At 40.1% G+C, this 24387-nt stretch overlaps 1 protein-coding gene across 1 annotated transcript; it reads right to left on the reverse strand.

Moving 5' to 3' along the window:
- Positions 1–902: 902 nt before the first annotated feature.
- Positions 903–24387, reverse strand: LOC116065767 (ovarian cancer G-protein coupled receptor 1). Its single transcript, XM_031321390.2, has 7 exons — positions 24277–24387; positions 8082–8393; positions 6494–6643; positions 6001–6134; positions 3912–4134; positions 2434–2614; positions 903–2353 (listed from the first exon to the last, which is right to left on the reverse strand). The coding sequence occupies exons 2-7, from the start codon at positions 8178–8180 to the stop codon at positions 1887–1889; spliced, it is 1254 nt and encodes a 417-aa protein (XP_031177250.1). The 5' UTR covers positions 8181–8393; positions 24277–24387; the 3' UTR covers positions 903–1886.

A 24387-nucleotide genomic window follows, 5' to 3' on the forward strand; every position in this document is an offset into this window, starting at 1 on the left:
AAAAAGTGTGCAGATTCTATTTTTATATATTTTTTTAAATGTTCTTCTGTCTAGCCCCTAGTGTTTATCATCTGGATGTCCGTGCTTATGTAAACCTTTTTACAATTAAATCTTCCACCATAAAGTCATGAAATTTTGACAATCATTTCATACTTTCATAACATTTAAAGTAATTCTCTGTTTTAAACATGATGATTGTGGAACAAGATGTTGTTAAGGTTCTTTAACAGATTAAGTTTGGACTTTCTTACACTTCCAAACAAAAGTTTTGTTGTAACATATTATTGTTAAATAACCGATGGACTTACAGATTCTTAACCATTTAAAATAATCTATAATAATAATACTCTCATTATCTCATAGCAAAGATGCATGCACATTAAAAACCAGAAAGTGTGTCACAAGCTGTACATCTATCTGCATTCACTGACACCAAAGTGGAAATTTTTTTTTTTAGATTATTTTTTGGGTCTTTTAACCTTTATTTGAAAGTGGATAGATATGAAAGGGGGAGAGAGATGGGGGATGACACGCAGCAAAGGGCAGCAGGTCGGATTCAAACCCTGCACCGCTGCAGGACTCAGCCAACATGGGGCGAACGCTCTTACTGGGTGAGCTAGAGGCCGCCCCCAAAGTGGAAATTTAAAGTCACTCAAAGCCATAATATTATGCTTACACAATATTATCATGTTTTAAAATGACGTAAAATTATTTTTCAAAGAAATTGAACAATATATAATATCAATGAAAGCCATTAAAAACCTTGAAGTTGGGGTTAACGATCACTGTACTGTTTAAAGCAAGACTGCGTAACTTTTGACAAAAGAAATAACAAACGGCAAGAGACCCGGCTGTTTATGACCTTGCTGCTGTTTTAGCATTTACCATTATTCTTTTTTTTTTCAATTATTGGCCACATTGGCTGTTCAGCAAAAGTTACACAGTATTGCTTTAAAGCAAAAGATTTTTTAAATCAATCATCTATGCTAAAGTCTCAAATCCATCCATGGACGTTACATTATGCCCCACAAAATACTGTAGAAAGTTGCTAATGGGTAGATTTTGGTCATATTTATGGACAACTTTAATACATTTAATCCCTACCCAGTGGCCCATTAGAAACAAAGAAACATTTTCTTCTTAAGTCAGCAAACATCAGTAAATCCATTAAATGGATTGTGTCATTATTTGTATAGCTGCACCATAAGTATACCACTTTCTTATTTAGTGCATTGTGTTCATGCACTGACCAAAATGATTAGCGACCATGCCCACATATTTTCTCTGCCCAACCACAACATGACTTCTGGCTACGCTACAGCTGGCAACCCAAACATTGTAGTTAATGAGAGCTTATACTTGATCTTTAAAGCCTTAGTAAATTATTTATAAACCATTAATAATTAGTTACAACTACTTTTTATAAAAGGTATCTTATTCGAAAGTGGTAACATGATACTACTGTTTTAAAGAAAACCTTCTCCGAGGGTTCGGTACCCAAATGCACAATTAAATAAAAGTACGTGTGACCTCCTTATGCATACGGACCTTGTGACAATCTCAAACTACACCTCCATTTTGCTCCCATGTCTAAAAACACATTAGAGAAATGAAACAGGGCATTAGATTCATGTTGAACTCTCACATAGTGGAAGTTACTGTACCAAGGCTCAGTGAAATCACTGCAGAGAGAGAAGAAAATGGTTTCAGTCCAATGCCATTGGATGATGATGATGATGATATTGATGATGTTGATGATGATGATGATGATGATGATGATGTAAACACAGCTGGGTGGGCAGCATTGCTTCATTAGGGCCCGCTGCAATTGCGTGTTTACAGGCAGTCTTGGCTTCTTCCCATTGCTCTGAGGACTCTAGCATGGTTTACTGATTGTTTTTGCTGGTGTTCTTGTCTGTCTCGTCAGTCCTCTCTGTCTTTTTGCTCTGCTCTTCCATGGCAATCACACAGCTGGGCTTTCCATCCCTGTCCACACATTTCTCAGAGTGTCTATTATTGTGTATAATTAAGGGTATGATAGTCTTTTCATTAGTCTGTGTGATTAAAATTGTGTTTTTGTTGTCTGTTTTTCCTAAGTTGCTGGTGTGTGTGAGCAGCATCACACTTGGCTGGCCGTTCTCGTCTGTGGCGACCTCGCGGGAATCGGTTGCTGGGTTGGCGGGGCTGGCGTTGCCACGGCGAAAGCAGAAGCATAGTATCCGAGCAACGGGCCGGAATATAGCTCTGTACAGGCCGCGGCGGGCACTTTCGCTTACGAAGCAGTAGAGAGCTGGGTCGGCCACGCAGTTCAGGGTGGTCAGCAACAATGACATATGGTAGTAGTTAAATATTCCTGGAAAATAAAGAATACAGGCCACTTGGTTACCACAACATTTTCACCCACTGGATAACTCTGCAAGAAAGACTCTGTACCTGCGATAAAGTTGCAGTCTCGCTCCAGCAGGGTGCGCACTAACAGGAAGACGTGGTAGGGGGAGAAGCAGACAAGGAAGATGAGAATGGTGCTGCTGACTAACTGCCTGATCCTCGTCTTCTGATCAGGCTGCGTCCCAGCGCTCCGGCCCACGGCCCGAAGGACACACAGGTAGCTGATCTGGACCGAAAAAACATGTCATCGGATGCATCAGGATCATTGTCAAGATGACCAACTCTACTTCATATTTCCATTAAATAATCCTTTCTTCATCCTCTGAAAAACCCTATCACATCTTTTTTAAATGACTGTATTTAGACAATTGAATAGGAATAGAAATAGAAACAGATAATAGTAATAGTAGTATTATACACTAAGCAAAAATAAGATTATTCATTCATTCACTCATCACACAGGGCTGTAGTTTTGGCAGTTTGGGATTTTAAACGTGTCCAGATGAAAGATTTGCTAAGACACTGAGACCTCCAGCTTGAGTTCTATCACCATCAAGTGATCAAGATCACTGTGGTGAAGGCAGATGTAGTGCAGTAAAGCAAGACTGTGTTGCTAAGGTTTTGTTTAATAGCTGCCAACGTGATTCTCTGGACTCAGTTGCTCTACAGACGTCATCATAAGGCACCCTGACTGAGAGATTTTTTTGTCATATTTTACTTTTACGATGGAACCATTACATTTTTGTGTGACATGCTAAAATGTTAGCCTGGTCCTACCAGACTCTGGTACATTTCATGTGTACAGAGAGTCTGGCCACTCTCCATTGACAAGTGTTAACTTCCTTGAAGGTGGGTACTCTGTTGAAGTTTAAAACTATTGGATCTGCCCAGAGCCACTCTGGTAGCCTAGCTCCGCCCTCCTACGTACTGTCTGGTAGGACCAGGCTAACAAGAGGGGAGACGACAACAACTATCAGCTTAGCATCACTAGCGTTAGCCTTAGCCAACTCCTTCACCACTAACGGAGCGAGCTGGAAAATCTAACTTTTCCCAAACCCCGTGGGGAGGAGGGCCACAACATCATGGCCACCAACAAAACTCAGCAAAGATTGTTCTTGCTCAGGCTTTAACTTCTGGATATTCGGCAGCGTTGCCACAATGGACCGCATCTTTCTCCTCTGCCATTACGGAACTATAACTTAAACTAGCACACGTCACGACCTCAACGTCATCGCTCTCAGCCACTCCCTCTGTTTGCTGATTGGAGATTTGGTCGGGGAAAATCCAAGAATATACCGCAAACCCAGACGGAGTACTGAAGGAAAATTAAACTTGAGCGGACGTACGTAGGAGGGTGGAGCCAGGCTACTAAAATGTAGTGTAACAGTAGCAAAAGTAAGAGTCCAACTCTAACTGAGTAATATCTTTATCTGAGTTTTTCAGAACTCAAGCTCATCATCTCAATCAATTTAAATACACCATTTCATTTTGGATGAAAACATAGATCTGAAAAATCATCATACCGATAAAATAGCCAGCGGAAACATGAAGCCGATAGTGAAGCGGTAATAGTTGATTGGATACTCCCAAGGCTGCATGGGGTAGTGCTCGAAGCACACTGATTGGTTCTTGCGGTTTTTGCTCAGTTCTTTATGGCGGAAGAAAACAACACCCACAGCGATCTCCTTCAGCCAGATGATGGCACTAACAAGCCATGCCGCACTCATAGAGCGGAGAGAGGTGAACCTGGAGACCAACAAGAGACAGAAAGGAGAGAACATGCCATTAGCATTAAATGAGTTCTTATGTTTAATTGATGATAAAACTGCATAAGCCAGTGATGTTGCTAGGACGCTAGGAATGGAAGCGCCACAAGAAAGTAGAGCTTAGATTGGCCCAAATAATCAAGCCCGAACCTACCCGAGCCCGAGCACGTTGCGTCCGAGACCGGCCCGACACATTAACTGGAATTATGAGCCCGAGCCCGATTTAAACCCGACATTTTTTTAATACGTGGGCCGTTATAACTGACGTTCTCAACTACAATTCAGAGTTGTTTGAACTGCAGAAATCTGTTTAGAATAATGCAACAAGGACGAAGCCTGTAAACTGCGCTGTTTGTTTATTCAGAATGGAACGGATTGCAAATGGATCTGAATGAAGAAACGTAAAAAAAAAGAAACAATGATGAACAACATATTGTTGTCACTGCCCACGACTTGTTTAAACTGCTTCCATACCTCCGACTTTCCTCCACACTTGCTCAAAGGTAATTCTCCTGTTTTTCTTTTTTTCTTTACATCTTCAAGCTCCATGTTGCACTTAAGATACACAATACAGCCCAGCAGGCCCGGTGTGATGCGTGCGAGAGGAGGAGACTCCGCGCATGAAGTGCTGCATTTTGTAACTGCAGCCTAAATTTTGTACACATTTGTTACTTTTATATAGCTTATATATACATATTTATAATATTTCTGATTATGGCATAGCTTTCTCCCCACCCAATTAGGCTAAATAGGTAATGGATAAAAAAAAAAAAAAATGCTTTATCAAGGGTCCTGCCCGGCCGAGGATAGTGGCGGAAAATAACGGCCGAGCCCGACCCGAGCCCGACACGACCTCGGGTCGGGCTCAGGCTTGGGCCGAGAATCTAAACTCTACAAGAAAGACGCTGGAGACAAGACATTTAGGGAAACAAAGAGACTAAAAAACCCTAACCCTACAAACATCAATGTAATGATAACAATAAAACTACAAAATAAAAGGCAAACCGAAGTTAAACTCTTAAACAATAAAAAAAAAAAAAACATCCAGGAGGCACAACAAACATTACAGGACAAAGTGCATACGGAACAAATACGTTTTTAACAGCTTCTTTAAACCATTGACTGACTTTTATTTGGAATTTTTTTTTTTTTGGGACTAGGAAAGACTGTACCAGAGGGTGGGAGACGCCACTGCAAAGGCGCAATCACCTTTGGTTTTAAGCCTAGATTACGGGACAGCCAGAAGACCTTGGTCAGCACATTTAAGTGATCTCACCGTGTCAGGGGACACAATAATTCAGGGGCCAGCCCGTGAAGTGCTTTGTAGGTGATTGAAATAATTTTAAAATAATTTTGCACTCTATAGGTAACCAATGGACCAGTTGGCCAGCACTGATGTGATGTGTCCCCTATGTTGAGTATTAGTTAAAAGTCTATCATGAATGAATGATTTTTTTTCCAGATCTTGAAAATGTGACAGAGGTTTAATTTTGGCACTGATTAATTTTTGGAAGAAGCACAATTGGACCACTTTCTTTATATGTGCCACTCAAAGTTCATTATGCTGGTCGGTAACGTAATAGTGGCGGTGACCTGCTGCTAATTCCAAATTTTGCCGTACAATTAATTGTCTCAGAAATAATTGTGATTAACATTATAATTGTCTCTTTCAATCAAATTTAAAATGTATGTATTTATTTTTCAAACATATAAAGTTTTTCTTTTGGTTATATAACTGTTATGTGACCCAGATGACCCAGTAATAACACAAAAATTTGACATTTATTAAATAATTGTTACAGGCCTACCTACTGCTTGCATGTACATCATGCTGAATCAAAATTACCTTAAAGGGTGGACCACAGCCAGATAGCGGTCCAGGCTGATACAGCACAGGAAACCAATGCTGATGTAAATGTTCTCATAGAGCAGAAAGCCACAGAGCTGACACAACCACTCCCTGTGACTCCAGTCATCATCCTGAAACAACACCGCACACACATAGACACATAAACTAGACTCTAGGTAGATGAACAAGACAACAGGTAGGTGGCACGTAGAAAAATCCAGATAAAACTGGATTTTTACATTAATAAATCAAAATTAAAGGTATAATCAGACTGAGAGCACATTCGTGAAAAAACCCCCCCAAATTTACCAAATGACCTTACCAGATATGCATTAGGCTTAGGAGTCACATAAAAGTGCTGCTTGAAGAAACATAATAAGTGCAGTACAGTAATGTAATAACCTGGCTATGTTTACATTTTGTGAAAAATGTAGTAACTTCTCGCATTTTTTGATTGTTATGACAAAATAAATGAGTGGTTTTACGCTACCTGAAAGAAGTACTGTAGCCACAGGGGTAATGATGCCAGGTATAACAGATCTGACACAGTAAGGTTCATTAAATAAACTCCCAGCTCATTCTTCTGCTTCAGTTGTAGAGCAGCGTGGTACAAAGAGTACAGGTTGGAGGGAATGCCGACCTAGAATCAAGAAGATCATTTATTGGGAATATTTTTATTTCATCAGGCAGTTTCCACAATGCCCCCTCTTCATTGATTACTAAATCCTGTTTAGAACACTTCCTTTCTGTTTCAATATTCAATTGTATATTTGTGAGTCCACAGATATCCCCTAATGATAATCACAAAAACACTGAATATGTAACCAGCTGCTGGATAACATAAAAAAATGATGCGTTGATTTTTAGACCATATGACGATATGGGTCGGTCGCTTGTTCCTTACCCCCTGCTGTGGAGGAAGGTCTTGGAAAGCGAGACTACTTACCCTCTAATATGACGCCCAGGAACATTTCATAAACTAGTGCCCCTAGCGGCAGGTGTAATACGACCTCATATCTAAACCAGAACGAGAGTTTTGAACATAAAGGTCGCGATATAAATGTCTTTTTGCAGTTTGGGTATGTTTATGCACCAAAACTACTTGGTTAACTTTAGAAAAAGATCATGGTTTGGGTTTAAATTCAGACGTTACTTCACTGCCGGTTAAAGCAACACCAAAGATTATTTTGTACCTTAAAATAATGTTTCCAAAATCGTTTCAGTGGTTCATCAACTCGCAACAGGGTGAACGGCACTTCTGCATTTGCTTTGCGGCCCTCTACCGGCTATAACCGCACTATGCAAGTTTGTCAGATCGGGTAGCGGATCTGTAGTTCGAATGAGACATAAGAAACTGTAATGGACAATTCCGCTTCCAACCTGTAGGGGACCGAAGAGGAAAAGTGCTTTGGTGTTGCTTTAAAGGTGCACTATGAGTTCCTGCATGGTTTCAGCACGATTTCATTTTTGTCTCAAATCGTAGGCATCTCTCCTTGATCCGCTAGCTGCCTGCCCCCTGAACACACTGTGAAAAAGCCCGGTCTCTGGAGACAACACAGGGGTCGTCAAACAAACACTAGAGGCACAGGCTGTGCACCAAAATACAACAAACCACTCCAGCCAATCACCAACAAGATGGTTGGGGGAGGGGGTGGGGGTTAGTGACAGTTAGTCAGTTAGTCATGACAGTTACGGAAACATGGGGGGAGGGGCGAGCTTGCTCTGTTTTGTTTGAAATTTACTTGGAACGTCAACAGAAGTGACCATGCAGGAACTCATAGTGCACCTTTAAGCGGAGAAAAAAAAACATGCCAAAATATCACTGCAGGTTGCAAGCCAGCCAGGGAGATCCGTGCCTCTGCCTCCTGTCTGAGTCTGCCCATCCATTATATGTCTTAGAAATAGCCTAGAGTAGTATTATTGCTTTTTTTTATTGTGTTTTTTAAAATAACGTTCTTATTCCGCATATTTGTAGGCTGCTGAAAATGTCTGGCCCATCTACATTTCGTGGTTCGAAATCTGACTGAAAAAAATCAACTGAAGTTGAAATTGAATAGCCCTGCCGTACACACACTCACCAATAGTACAAGTATATACACCGAGGAGAAGAGGTACTGATGGATTTCATGGCTGATGGTGCAGTTAGTCACGTCCTCCTCTGACATGGTGAACACCATCAGACCCCGCTCGCACTCACACTACTTCACCTTTCACATGCACACGCTCACATGAATGTTTTAAGACATTTGCACTTATACGTGTTACTATAATGTAACAACACACACACACAAATCTCCATGTTGGTTGGAGCACTCAGCGATGTCCCAAACTCATCTCATCTGGGTGAGTATTCGTCTTCTCTGATTGGGCAGTCCAGTTTTATTTGGCCACTGAGGAACACAGAAGAATATATCTTTATTAGAGATTATAAACATTTACTGCTTATTATATTTAAATGTAAATACACACACACACAGTTCAGTATATACAGCTGAATGTAAGCAAGACAATGACAAGTTTTTGGATAATATTAATGTTTTGGATAATGTTGTATTAAACGACAAAGGTTGGTAATTGGTCGTTAACCAAAGTATTGTACGAAGTGAAATCACACCTAATGATGCCGCTAGATAAAAAGAAAGGGGTTCACAAAAGTTATTACAATAAATCTTGAGAAGAAAATTCATGTATTTCCCAATTTCATGACAATCAAATCAATAGTTGTTGACATATTTAAACCGACCTCATGGTGGCGCTAGAGGAAGAGTCAAGGGATCACCAAAAGTTTTTTGGCTTCTCATTCTAAAGAAAAACATGTAACCAGGGCTTTAAGTTAACTTTTTCAATCACCAGCCAACACGGATTTTGAAGTTACCAGCCAATCAGATTTTCCAGTAGCCACATGTTTGGTTTTTTATTTACTTTAATTTCAGCTCCTCTGGTTTGTTTCGCGCCGTTCCGTTTGTCTTTTCTCTTTACGCGTTGCTCGTATTTGATACCACACGCTAGGCAGGTAGCCAACGGTTGTGCTACAAGTCACGACACAGTGTTCATGGGAAATGTAGGATTAATACTACAAGCAGGATTGCTAGATAAAGATTATGTTTTCAAAGCAAACACACACAAAACCGCCAGGAAAACAGACCAATCTGGAAACAATAAGTCAAACTGCCGATTTAAACAGACGCAGGGTTATTTGCTTCATGTATTACCTGCCAAATTGGCAAGGAACTTTACAATGTTACCCGCCAAAGTTAAGTTTTACAGGTATTTAGCAGGTTGGCGGGTGTTAATTTAAAGCGCTGCATGTAACCATATTGACATAGCTCAAATTCGTCTAAACTGTTCTCTGTGTTGTTGAGACAGAAGGAAACGTAGTGAAGGAACAGACCGGCTTCCTGCGTTAACCACGACTGCATCCTGTCGTGTCAATACTTGTTATCACAGATGAATCTGTCACTGTCCAGACCATATTATAATTTCAATAGCCATTAATCAGAGATACAATGTGAAATGGCATTGGCTTTAAAAGATCACATTATGAAACAATTCATCCTCATTGAGAACAAAGGGAAACTCCTATAAAAAGCCTTGAATTATAAAACAAATGACAGGTCCTCCCAGTGACAATTTCCCACCCACTGCTCAGGTCAACATGAAAGTAGTTTTATTAGCATGGGTGGCAGAAAGAGGAGACAAATTCAGAATTTACTCGTACATGCTGCCAGACCACTTTACAAGAAGCGGCACTTAACAGCTTCTACTTAACAACTATGATAAACTGTTGGCTAAGGAGAGAGAAGGATGAATAATGAGCTGATGATGTGAGGCCCCGCATTTTTAGAATAATATACCAGCAAAAGTTAAAGTAGGTGTGTGTGTGTGTGTGTGTGTGTGTGTGTGTGTGTGTGTCATCATGGCAAAATGTTATACAGAGGTGGTTTATATTTATATATATATTGGTTTATATGCCTGTCTGTCTGTCTGACAGATTTAGTCACCGTGCAAAATAACAATCATGAAACTTTACAGATGTGTAGTCAAAGTAAAGGCCAAGTTCAAAGATGGGTGTGCTCAAAACAAGGGCGCCGGAAGTGTGGGGGGGTAGGAGTCACGGCCCCCTGGCCCAATTTGTTTTGTTGTTTTTTAACATCAAATCAGGAGTCCAGGTTAGTGCAAAACTGGATGTAGGGTAGTTTGCCTACAACCATATTATTGACCAGTATTACTACAATACAACAACCAAGGTTGAACTAAATCTGAATCTGTCTTGCATTATGACGGAGTAGTGGTGCAGCAAACAACTTTCTCAGGCAGAATTAAGGAAGAATATTAATCTGAACCCCGCTGTCCGTCTGCAGGTTAGATTACAACCACATGTTGTATGCCTGCTCTTCTGCTCCAGAATTTTTACGTATAAAAAAATCACTCTTTTGCAAGCTTCCATTTTTTTCCAATTTGTTGATTTTCCCCCACTGTTGTTGACTTTGATAACTGTGATACAATGTAGAAATACCTTTTTGGCTGCACAGTTTTCTTTTTAACTGTGTGCAAGCAAGTGTTCATTATTTTGTATGTGTTCACAGTCACTTTAAATATCAACACCAGCACAATCAAGTCTTACGTTAGGCTGTGCACTGTTCGGTTTTCACCTATCTTTTCATCTATTTAATTAGAAATATAGATTAAAGGTCATTCACTCCTCTGTGTTCTGTCTCTTATCAAAAAACATTTGCATAGTCGAGTAGAAACATACTTTGGCAATTTGTAAAATGTGTTCTTCGTACTTTATATCCCTGACTTTGACATTTAATTGCGAGGCAGAAGTAGTGTCTGTCTGTTAGCATTTTAGTTTCAGCTGTTTTGCGTTCCACTGTCAGTGAAAATGAGTTGGATGCATGAATAGCATCTACATTCAGTATTCTGTGAACTCCAGTGTAACAGAGTCAATGGAGCTTCCTCTGGATATAACCTCCACTATACTTCTTTGCTTTGCCATCCAAGCATTTTGAAAATGGCTCCATAATAACACACTATGAAACCATTAAGAGCTACCTTCACACAACACACTTAAACCACAAGCACCATCTCTCTTTCTCTCACTCACTCTGTCCTTCTGTACGACTCTCTCTGGTCTTCCTAAATAAACCACAGACAGATTAAGGCACAGCTGGATACACCGTGCATTCCTGAAGTGTCAAGCTAAACCATGCTTTTAACCCTTATTCAGCCAGGTGGCTAGTGTTATGGAATAAATTAGAATTATACATGTGCAATAATACTGTATGTGAAACTTCTCCTCTTTGTAGATAAAGATATGTTGAGTCACTTATATATGTGATTGTGGAGATGAACTCCCTTTAGTCCAGGAACTGTTGCTAATGTGAACACTGTAGTGTCCGTCCTGTAGATTGATGTTACAGTGTCAAATGATAATAAGTCTACAGGGGGGGCACACACAGCAGGGGCAGCAGTCTGAAGTGGGATTTATGCTTCTGCAGAGGCTCCACGCAGAGCTTTCGCCGTAGCCTACGTAAGTGGACTACTAAGAATAGCAGGGCGGGCATGTGTTGTGTGCATTTGGAGTGTGTGTAGAGCGAGTGAGAGAGTGACGGTGATTAGCTTCGGAGCGAGTGCTGACTCTAGAGGCATGGATGGAGAAACAAAGTGTCTCCCCTGTGCTTTCTGACCACGGTGGGAAAGCCGTAGCAGGAAAAGTTAACCCTCTCCTTGATTTCATGTTGTTTACGGAGAAGGAGAACCAGGAAATGAGTAGGATGAAATGCAACACTACCAAGCCACGGCCGAGCGGACCAATCATAGTTGTTGCAATCTGTTTCGCCTCAACGTGTAGTTACATTTTTTGAGAGGTGCACGTCAGGCTACGGCGTAGGGTCGGTATCTCCACGTACGTACCCACGCCGCCGATTTAACGCAGAAGTATAAATTGGCTTTTAGGAACAGAAAAGGCATAAAGTATACACTTCCATAAGTGGGAAATGCCAAGTTGGATGTATTGGAGTTTTCCCGTCATAATTATGACTTGGATGTTTACGCCAATGCTATTTAGAAGTCAGAAACGGGTGACATAGTAACTCCAAAATAATTTGAACACGGCAGAATCTACAGAACACATAAGTCATCAATAAGACAAAATATCTTGTATGTAGAAGACATTAACCTTTATGTTAGCTGACCAAGACATCAGTTGTGCAAACAGACCCAACAAAACAAGCTTAATTTAAAGTATGAGTCTGGGTTTTCTACCTGTGAGGAATCCATGACTCCAGATTCATCCCACTGTAATGACACACTGAGTATATATATATATATATGTAATTAAATAGGTAATAACAGACAGATACTGTTGATGTTTCAGAGGAAACCTCAGTCAGTATGTTATAAATGGGATTCATAATAATAGTAGTAGTATTGTAGTATTTCTCATTAATTTCTAGAGTAAGACACAATTTCTACTGTTCAAATTCATTCTTCAAGTGGTCTGAAGGGTTAATGGCCTTTTGTTCTGACTCCCAGCAGAGACTCTGCTCACTGTTCAGCTGTGAGATCTGGATTTAATAAAGTAATTCAATCACATGAGTTTATTTGGAATATTTAGAAGAGGTTAAACTGTGTGTGTGTGTGTGTGTGTGTGTGTGTGTGTGTGTGTGTGTGTGTGTGTGTGTGTGTGTGTGTGTGTGTGTGCGTACAGGAGTGGGCGGGTTATTCTTCTGCAAATAGATTTTCAAAGGTAAAATTGAAAACAACTTTATCGTTTTAACTGCACCGGTGTTTTGTAGAAATGTACAACATCTGAGACTGATCACCTGAACTGATGATCAGGGTGACTGATTGGTGTTTGGTAACTTCTAGTGAAGGGGTGTATAACTTTTTACTAACTTTTCCGCTCCAATCCTCAAATCTAACCCATATTTCAGCCTAACCTTTAAGTTTATCTTAGCTTCAAACTTATAAAACTTCAGTCCTTACCCAGAGCACATCTTAAACAATGTAGGCATATATCATTTTACACTTTTCTCGGGCTTCATAACGTAAACAATGACTAAAACGCATTTTCTTCATTCCTAAATGAGGTGATTTAAGAACTTACGAACATCAGAATGTTACCTTTTTATCTGGCAATGGGTTTCCTTAAAAGCTACCGAGCAGACACACAAAGTATGCCAGGCAGACACACAGCTGACAAACTCTGATGGAGACTCAGGTGGAGAAACTAAACTAGTCACTTTGATAACTTTAAACTTAATCAAACCTCCAGACATCAGGATCAATAAATGAACAAATTACAGTGTGATCAATACCTTAACTCATTTCCCCAGGGCAGCAGGAATGGCACTGCTGCTATGTGATCGGTGACCCTGGCAGCGGTAACCGTAGCAACAGCAACAAGTTGTAAATCAGGCACAGCTACAGGGAATATGCTGTTACCACAGCCATTCCTCTAACCCACGTATCACTGGAATTAGCTTCATCACCAACTACTATCACAACCCCCTTAGCTGCAAAAGTTTGGGAACCACTGGTCTACGCCATCCTAACTTACGATTCCAAACTTGGGAAATCCCTAGGTTATAGGACGGTTCTGTAATTCTTATCCTAAGATAAGATGCAATTAGGATTTTAGACTTGAAGTTTCTGTAATGAGGCGCTTTGATTAACATCACACTCAAAACCCACAACTAGTCACTGCACAAAAAAGATGAAGACTTCAGCGTCTAGTAAAGATAGTAAACTATTGCAATGTTTGTAACTTTAGCCAATGCACCAGCCGCCACTGCGGTTACTCAGTGTTGTTAATTATCTTCTGTTACCTCAAAACACCATGTTCAAGTGAGACTGACAGTAATTTCTTCATGCAAACCTCATCATCCAGTAACAGTAGCTTAAAACACCACTAACAGTCTGTAAATGCTGACAAAAGAAGTTGCTGTGATATATTTTAGCCTATGACAGTCATTGTCACACACATGATGCCCAGAGTAGTAGTCATTGGTCATTGGTATTCACTGGTTTAGAAAAGTCAAGTCAATTTGAGCATGGAGGTTTATCCTGGACTCCAGTCTCTCCTTCCGGTCCCACGTCAACAACATCACCAAGTCCGCCTTCTACCACCTGAGAAACATCTCATGACTCCGGCCTTCACTCACACATTTAGTAACTGAGACACTCATCCATGCCGTCTGGACTACTGCAATGGTGTCCTGTCTGGACTGCCCACCGAGGCCCTTAGCAGACTCCAGGATGTCCAGAACTCTGCTGCCAGGGTTCTAACCCACACAAAGCCCTGGCAGCATATCGCTCCCATCTTCCAACAGCTCCGCTGGTTGCCAGTCAAGTCACGCATCACTTACAAGATCCTCCTGCTCACCTAAAAATCTCTCCATGGACTCTCACCACAATACCTCACAGATCTCCTCCACCTCTACACTCAGTCACATTCCCTGCGGTCCTCTGACAAGGACTTACTGGACACTCCCCGCACTACGTTGCAGACTTTTGGGGACAGGGCTTTCTCTGCCAACACTCCCACACTCTGGAACAGTCTACCACTCCACGTCCGCTCTGCCCCATCCCTGCCCATGTTCAAGAACACCTCAAATCATTTCTTTTCACTAAGTCCTACTAGTGAAAGGCGCTATATAAGTCCAAGTTATTATTATTGTCTACACATAGTATCAGTCTACAAATCTCTTGGTTTCTTCTTAGAAGAAAGTTTGTCCTTCAAGCAGCATATAGTGTTTACCAAAAAAACACTTATATAAGCAACATTTCTGTCAATGCTGGATTATGGTGATATTTTATACATGCATGCAAATCAATCTTCTCTGAAAATGCTGGACTCTGTGTACCATGCAGCACTAAGATTTGTAACTAATCCTAGTTTTCGTACTCATCCCTGTAGCTTGTATGAGGGCGTTGGTTGGCCTTCTTTGCACAATCGCAGGTTGGAGCATTGGTATATTTTTCTTTTTACGGCCATACTGTATAAACTGCCTCCTTACTTATGTTCTCTCCTGACTCCTAAAGTCATCACCAGGAAATGTAATCTTCGATCATATGGTCAAATCATGTATGACATTCCCCGAATGCGAACTGTCTTCGGTGAAAGTGCCTTTAAAGTTTTTGCACCCTCATCCTGGTATAAATTGCAGAATCATCTTAAATTAGACTACCTACCAACAATGACACAGTTTAAAATTAGGATTAAGGACTATTTGAGTACTAAAAGCACATAGCGCTGTTACTGAGCGCTGCTGGTGATTATGTTGAGGTGATGTTAAATTTCCAATTGTCTTTTTCTGTTTTATGTTGTCTGTTTTTCACTGTATATTTTAATATGGAACTATTATACTGCTGTCTTGGCCAGGGCTCCCTTGAAAAAGAGATTCTGAATCTCAATGGGATTATTTCCTGGTAAAATAAAGGTTAATAAAATAATAAAAATAAAATATGTCCAACTTTCCCCAAAACAATCTGATCGGAATCTAAAATGAACATCATCTCAAGCCATGTCAGTGTCAGACAGCTGACAGCTCCTTTATCACAGAGCAACTATCAGATCTGAATTGCACTGTCCTCACTGTCCTTCCAATCAATTCATGTCATGAAAAGTAATCTTCTTTCTCATGATGTACTGTAAAGGTAAATCAACTGAAATTGTGTTTCTCTTGACACTGTGGCACACTGAGACCTCAGATGTGACATGAAATATGATTTGATGCATGTTATGTTTTCATCCAAAGCTCCAAACACACCCTTCACTCCACTGTTTGATGAATGTGTTCACTCAGCAGTGCTCGGCCATCGCAGCCAGATGACTGCCTCAGAGGCTGGTGACCCCGTCACTCTGAATTACCCAGTTTGCCTCTTTGAGACAAGGATGTACAAAGTCAGAGTTTGTTGTTTGTGGCATTTGAAAAGAGCAGATTTTGTGACACAAGCTACTATGACATCAAACTAGTGTGAAATTCAGCATCAAAAATAGCTGATGGTGATTTTTGATGTTGAATTCCACCCTATTAGGAGGTGGAAGGATCACAAAAAGATGTATCAAACACACTAAAAGTCTTTAGTTGTACTGTATGCACATTGAGGGATTAAATGTATACAAACAATGTTATACTTGAGGCTAGGAAGGGATTAACCCACTTTGGGGGTTAGGGGCAAAAATTAGTTATGGGTCCTATACTGAGACCCCCACCAAGCCTGGTTCCAGACCTCTGAATCACCTGCCATTATCCAATTTGTTCAGCAATTCAAAAAGCTCTGGCTATTTCTGATTTTGGAAAAAAAAATAAACCTATCAGAGTGTTGCAGACTGGATTGGAATAGTGACATCATCTTCCTTCATCATTCCATTCTAGTTGAATGAATGAATGAAGAAATTTATTTCAGACATATCAAAAATAAACCAAAGTATCAAAGAAATATGCTAATAAGTCAAATAAGCAAAACATTCAATAAACAAGTAACATTGGCCAACTTAGACACGTCTGAAAAGGAGTAGGATACATATTGCAATTATTAAAGCCCTCCTTCTTTTCTATATTTTTTGAAAATCATTGCTTTGTATCTTTTTTTGAACTGGATTATGTTTGGACATTGCTTAAGTTCTGCGCACAGACCATTCCACAATTTAACACCACTGATTGTAATGCACTGACTTTTATAGTCGTGCGAACAGTAACAGTAGTTAGCTCTCTACATCAATGAAACAGCAACAGAAAAAAAGTGAAAAGAATTGATGACATCGACAAAGGTTTTTATCGACTTAAGGAGGAATTGCAGGTGACGGGGTAGATTCCAACTGTAGAGGTAGGCACTGTTTAGTTTTATTGCCCACACATTTCCTGTATTCTTTAATAAACATGACCAGTTTCCTTGTGATACAGGTGTCCAGAGAGGCGGCATATTTAGGCAGGTGTGACCATAGAGGTAGGTTGAAATTATATTATAGTATCCTCTTAATTTGAAGGAAATCTGGTATTTATTTTTTTATGATAGTTTGCTACTGTCTTGCCTATAGTGTTTTCCTTTGTTTTCCTTGTTATTACCTTTTGCTTATAGTTTAGAGTCAGTTTTTTGTATTGGTTTATAGCAAATATTCCATTTATAGTGTGGCATTATCCATTCTGTTTGTGCCTTGTGATACAAACCTCCTGTTCCTCTTTGTTGATCCTTAAGGTGCTAATGCTGTCTCTGTGCTCCCTTATTTAGAGTAGGTCCAGGCTATACTGTGGGGGGTGCTAGTCATTTGGTTTGCTGTGGACTTGCATGCAGATAAGTATTGCATAACACTTAGGGGTGCTTGTTTGCAGTGATGGTGCATGTGTGTGTGTGTGTGTGTGTGTGTGTGTGTGTGTGTGTGTGTGTGTGTGTGTGTGTGTGTGTTCTGGGTATATTGTATTAATTGTATTGTATTGATTACCATTTCTGAATCTGACTTTCTGCTTTTGTGTATAAAATATAGTGTGTATCTATATTCCAGCATATCTATATTTACTTTTTTAAAACAAAACTTTTTTACAATTGAACTTGAAGCTGCGTCTCTGTCTACTTTCCTTTACACTTCTGTGTGTTGACCTGTAGCTACTGTATATATAAGCTAGTATTGGGGAAACCCGGGTAGCTCAACTGAGGCTCAGTCCTTACTGCAGTGGCCAGTGTTCTAGTCCAACCCGCTGCCCTTTGCTGCATGTTATTCCCCCCCCCCCCCCCCCCTTTTCCTGTCTTCAGCTATCCTATAAAGGCCAAAACGGCCAAAAAATAATCTTTAAAAAAAGAAAATGCAATATAGTGGGGGAAAAAATTATTGAAATGACTACAGAAATTATGTGAACGTTGTGGCCTCTGAGGGTCTGGAACGCCAGACCAGCTGCCTGCTTGGTAATCAAGCCTTGTTCAAGGTAATAAACTATCACAGCAATAATGCAATGCAATATGCTGAGCCGTATGGCTTTATTATGTGTCAGTCTTAGACAGTAGAAAACTAAATACATTATTTATATGCTTCATCTGCTTCCCAGTATCTCCACATTACAGTACATGATTAAAAACCTTTATACTTTAATATTTTATAAAATGATCATTTCTAGACTGTGAAAAGCAGCAGTAAATGTGATAAGGTGTACACATGCATTAGTATCCTCGCATTCCAGATAATCTTATTAGTGGTATTTTCCTACTGAGGATAAAAGCCTATTCAGCTGATTATGAATAAGATATGAGCTTTACACGAGCCAGCTTCCTAATAGTCTGGTATCCAATAGAGTGATGGAGAAGCAACAGGATACTTCAGTTATAACAGGAATACATTTAGGTCTACTGCTGGTTCTGGTGGAAAGCAGAGGTTAATTTCTCAGTGGATTTGGCATCTCTGTAGATCAAAAAACAAATTTAGCCCCCATGACCTTTGCGTAAATGCATGCTACCTTTGTGAGAGCCCCGAATCCAAAATGGCTACTTTCGGCCATGTTGGAAATCTTTTGAATGGTTTGGCCTGCAACACTGCACTATTTTTCACCCTCAAATTTTCAGGTCAGTTTTTTTTAAGTCTTTGTAGAGCATATTAGGCTTTCATGGAAGCTCTGCTCATGCTGAGTTATAAACAGTAAAACAACAAGCACACAAAGGTCAACGTTTGCTCTCCATGGTCACAGAATTACTGGAGACAACCCAAAAACATTCTAAATGAATTCTATTAAATTAAATGATAAAGGTATTTATTGGAATATAATGACATACATTTGTATATCACTATCCACTTTATGGAAGAACACAGACTGATCTCACTAAGTGGCATATGTATGACACGCCAATTCGTATGCCATTTTGGCGTGTTATCACGACACGTAATCGTTTTTTAGCGCGTTTATCAACGCCGTTTGGCCACCATTGACCTACATTACATGAGAATTATCCACAGGACTGTCACCCAGGAGAGCCGGAATCACGTCCCGCGTTTTGCATTTATCAACCGTTTTTTTTATATATATATATATATATATAAAGCCTTCCCCAGTGTTCTTTTCCTAAACCCAACCATTTATTGTTTTCCTAAGCACTGTCGTGTTTTTGTAGTTTTTTAGTGTTACTAAAGCCTTTCCCAATGTTCTTTCCCTAAGCCCAACTTTTTTTTTTTACACGCATGTGACGTTCTCGCGATAGCACGGCACGTTCTTGTGACGCCACGTGGTGTGTATGTTTACATCCGCTGTATACGGCGTAGACATACACGCGGATAGCTCAAAATGCGTACAGATAACACGCCATTTGGCTTCAGGAAAGTGGCGTGTATGTTTACGCAAAGTCATGATGCCATGTTGAAGAACAAGGTATTTAACCTGAATTTTCAACTTTACAGTGATTAGTTATTTAACTAATGGACAACTAATTACTTTTCATCTGATGTCTGTTGATTCTCCACACTCACACCTCTCATCATCACTGCTACTCTCATTTGAACAGTTGTAAAGTGTGAGCTGCTGGGACAAAGAGGAAGGGTGTGACGAACTGGTCCGCACTTTATGAGTTCCCAGCCATGACCAATGGGAGAGGAATACTCTAGCAAGATGTAATAAAGCTGGCAATATACAGTATAACATAGTTTATCCTTTCCACATGAAGATCAAACGAAACTGTCTTCAGGTGGGAGATGGGTTATACACTTCTTCAGTTTGTGCCTAAGCATGAGCAGAGCTTTCATTATAGACTAATATGAAGGCTCTATGACAACAAAAATTGACCTTTCGGAGCTGAAAATCAGCAGCCATCTTGGATGTAAAGGTCAAAAATAGGTTAAATCATCAAAATAACATCCACTATGAATTCCTTGACCCAAAAGAGTCCCAGAAACCATGTACTGTGCAGCACAAGAGGCCAAACTATAAGAGATAATTTCCAACATGGTTAATTATTGCCATTTTGGGTTGGGGCTCTCACAAAGCTAGCTGGCATTTTCGCGAGGGTCATGGGGGCTAAATTTGATTTTTAACCTTCATAGAAGACAAATCCACAGTTATGTAATAGTAATTAGGCTACCAGTTAACACTCATATAGAATAAGGTATTCTCCATAGATTATCCAGATAATAAAGTAAGATTAGCCAGATAATAAAGTATTCTCCAGAGATTAGCCAGATAATAAATATTCTCCAGCGATTAGTCAGAGACATAATTGCTCGCTCTCGTTCACCTGGAGACTATGAACAATACGTTTATGAAATAAAAAGAAAGATACAGAGAGTGATAGGAGAAAGAAGAAAAAATTTCTCTAAAATAACTTGAGAACCATTCTTAATATCACATGTCCTTGAACTTCATCCACGCCCATAGCAGGAATTCCCAAAGAGTTTCATCCAGGGTACCATATGGTAGTTAAGTTGCATATTAAATAATATGAGATTACGTACACTTTTGAGTGTAAGCACTGCAAAAATGAGCTAAATATAATAGTCATTCTGTCAGATCATGTCATGGTATTTAAATCTTGACAAATTTTATTATGTTGCAAAATTAGAAGCCCTGAATTCTTCTAGATGGATCCTAACAATGAAAAGGCCTTCCTAAAGGAAATAGAGGACATGACCCACTGGTGTCAGGACAACAACCTAGTTCTGAACTTCAGCAAGACTGAAGAGATGATAGTGTACTTTGGGAAGAAGCAGAGAAGGAACAATGGTCCGGTGGCCATGATGGAGGTCTCAGGAGTCCACAAGGGATTTCTGCCATTCTTCTCTGGGGCCTTGAGAGGATCCCAGGAGGCATCTAGCAGGCACCAGGGCTTCCTTGTGGGCCTGGTTGAGGTAACATGTCATTAAGTGTCATTCTAGGGACCATGGAAAACACTTAAGGACCCTGGGTATGTCCACCAGGGCAACAAGGTGAGTGGGGCCTAAAGGAGTGGGGTCCAGGGCCTGGTGAAGGCCAATGTGGCTCTGATATAGGTCTAACAGGTCCTCAAGACTGTTCCTGATCCGTAGAGGGAACCTAAAAGACCCATTTCCTTCGTCAATGAGAAAAACACATGCTACCAGAGCAGCTACTCCCCCTTGAACATCTAGCAAAGGTCACAAAGGGCCTCAATGAGGTTTTGCAGAGGGACCCTGGAACACCTGTGTGGACCCTTGAAACCTCCACGAGAGAGTCCCACGGAAAAGTGTCAGGAGTCTACGGTAGCCAGGGTTTTTTCTAGGGACTCTCAGGGGTCCTTGAGAGAATCCCAGAAGGCCTTAATTAGACTCAGGACTTTCTTGTAGGCCTGAAGAGTTCAAAGTCACTCGAAGGCTATCATTAAGGGTGCTTGTAGAGACCCTCGAAACCCCTTAGGACATCAGGATTAACAGGGATTTACACATTTAGCACTACCGCCTGTTCTGAATTCTGTATGTAAAGCCACTGAAATTACAAACAGGTAGGGCTGGGCAATATATTGATATGATATCGATATTGTGATACAATATTAGATATGGTCTTAGATTTTGGATTCTATTATTTGCCTTTACCCCCTTAGTCATTATAGCCACGTTACTGATGATTACTTATTAAAAATCGTATTATACAACCCTACAATATTGTTGCGATATCGATATTGAGGTATTTGGTCAAAAATATTGTGAAATTTGATTTTCTCCATATCGCCCAGCCTTAAAACAGGGCTTGGCTTTTTTGTCTTTCTGCTAATGTCTGCAGAGAGCTGAGATGGCCTTTTCATAGATGAATGAGGTTAGTTACAAACGGCCACTGCACTCTATCCAACTGGTGCCCAATGTCTGGGCCAAGGCCCAAGGGCGGGCTGTAAAGAGATCAAAAAAGGGTGCCTTGGAATAAAAATGAAGCGCATTAAAACAAAAGTAAGAGGGCAAGATGTGATCAACAGTTGTTTGTGTGGTTGGAGGTTGATCCGGAAAACCTCACTATGTAGAAAAAACAATTACACTTACAGTTTGTGTGTTGGTGGTTACAACTTAATTGCCTTTATCTCCTATTTCTGTTATCTAGCTATAGTTTGAGTTCTCTAATTAGTATGATATGTGAAGTCTTGTATTCATTTTCTCTCTTTGCTGTAACTCTCTATGCTGTTAATGTAAAGGTTCACGGAAGTGCTTAGGCAATGCTGCTGCTCCTCCGGTCATGTCAGTACAGCCTACAACAACCGATTTAGGCAGTTTAAGAAAGCCTGATAAGAATGTCTCCACATTATGGATGCAAAGTCTAAATACAGGCTAAATTATCAGAGCTGCTGGGCTGAGCCTTTGTTTTTGTGGGCAGAGAGTCAAGGTTTAGTTATGGGAAAATTAGAGTGAATCCCATATTATTCAGGAAGTAGAAAGTCTGTATTGACTTTAGGCCAACCTTTTCAAGTCCTTGTGATGTATGGGTAGCATGCAAGCTAGTAGACAGCTTCCCGGAAAAACTAAAACCAGATTATTAATACGTCATTTGACCACTTCAAACACAAATTGTAGTTAAGATCTCAACATTTCCAAAGATATCAAATATTCCTTGAAATGATGTGCCATGAAATAATGGCTGAAACAAAAGCAATAATTTGACAATTTAGCAATCATGTTTTTGTATGATCTAATGTTTTAGACAGAACCTGCTTTTTGTTTTGTATGGTGTAGCCTAATGTTTATTCTCTGTACACCTGTCAAAACAATCAAAACATTTGATGCCATATCTCATTGATGGATTTGCCTGCCCAGAGACTGCTGATTAAATTTTGCTAGGTCTATATCTGACAGCCCATTGGCCCTGTTAAACAAATAGATAAATGTCAGGCTGCTGCATCTGGGGGGAATGTGTATAAGATGCCGCATTAGACAATTAGAATATGTCCATTTGATTGTATGATGTAGCCATAAAAACATGCTTTGAGTTTGAATATGTGCGCTTACAAGTTTTTCCTGGAGCTTCCAAGCGCATCTCATAGCTCATGGAATGATTTTTGAAATCTCTGGGAAACAAAGTTCAATCATATACAGAATCATAAAAAGAATAGGCTAGGCCAGTGGTTCCCAAACATCACATCAAGGGCCCTAAACTGACACAAACCAGACCGCGGACACCCATTTGATTTTGCCCCAGGGTCCCCCATCTGACATTTTGCTTTTACATGTTTTATTACAGAAAGTGTATGCAACTCTTGACCTAAAGAGTCATACATTCTGTCACTGTATTACTTATGGATGGCATTATAGTGAAAATAAATGATTAATCTTTTTTTTTTTGCTGGGGGGACCCCTTGGAACTCCCTCAAGGACCCCACTTTGAAAGCCAATGGGCTACAGTGTTCAGATTTCAGTTTTAGAGGGGTGTTGCGGTTCTGTTGAACTGTATTTGTCACTGCAAGCGACCCCTTTCACCTAACGCTAGTCCTTTAATCCATGGTTATTATACAGTAGAACATATTGTATGCATATTGTATGTATCCTATAGCCTTGTTGATGCTATGAACGCAGTAGAATCATACCGGACTATTTTTCTTAGCGGAAGCAATACAATAATTTTTAAGTCAATACAATCATTTTTAAATCAATATTTTGTGTCAAATTATTGATGTCTTTAGTAAGTAGCCGTGTAATAAGAAGGATAATGTACAGCGAGCGAGTCGATATTTTGATGAACCCCGACAGAGTGATGCAGCACCCCATACGCAGCGCAGGGCTCTTCAGCCACTCACTGTTATCTGTGTAGTTCCGATATAGAATAGGAAAGGGACATGGATGGACCACAACAGATAAAGATGAGGTACATGCTGGATGTATCCCACACTGCTTTACGTTTTCCACACATGGTAACTCTCCATAAATATTATATAAAGCCTAGCCAGCGAAAATAACAACCGACATTTGAATGAATCTGCAGCTGTTGCTTTTCTCCTACAGTTCCATGAAGTCCAGTCAGTGCATGGATTACTAACTGACACGACTTGACAGTTAAGATAAATAATTCATAACTCTGGACTGAAGAGCCGGTAGAGCTACAGGCATTCTAAACACGTTTCACTTTTCACAATAAACCAATGAGCGTTCCATAATAATCCATATTCAACAGGAATCCGCTGATATGTCACTTCAACCTAAATACCAAAATATCAAAGACTATCGATGATATAGCCTGTAGCCTACAAAGAAACTCTCCTTAATGGGTCCGCACAGGCACATAAGCACACATAAGATCTACGGTGGGTATCTCATCTTCAGACAGTATTTTCTTTTACATAAAAATGAAATGAAGACGTATTTCTTACCGAATCTCTCCGGTCTGAAGGTCTGCATCAAACTGACCGCCAGCTCTTAGTATCTCTGTCGTTCACTTACACACACACACACACACGTGCGGTCTCTGTTCATGAAGTGCG

Source organism: Sander lucioperca, chromosome 18 (genome assembly GCF_008315115.2).
Source record: "Sander lucioperca isolate FBNREF2018 chromosome 18, SLUC_FBN_1.2, whole genome shotgun sequence".
NCBI lineage: Eukaryota > Metazoa > Chordata > Actinopteri > Perciformes > Percidae > Sander > Sander lucioperca.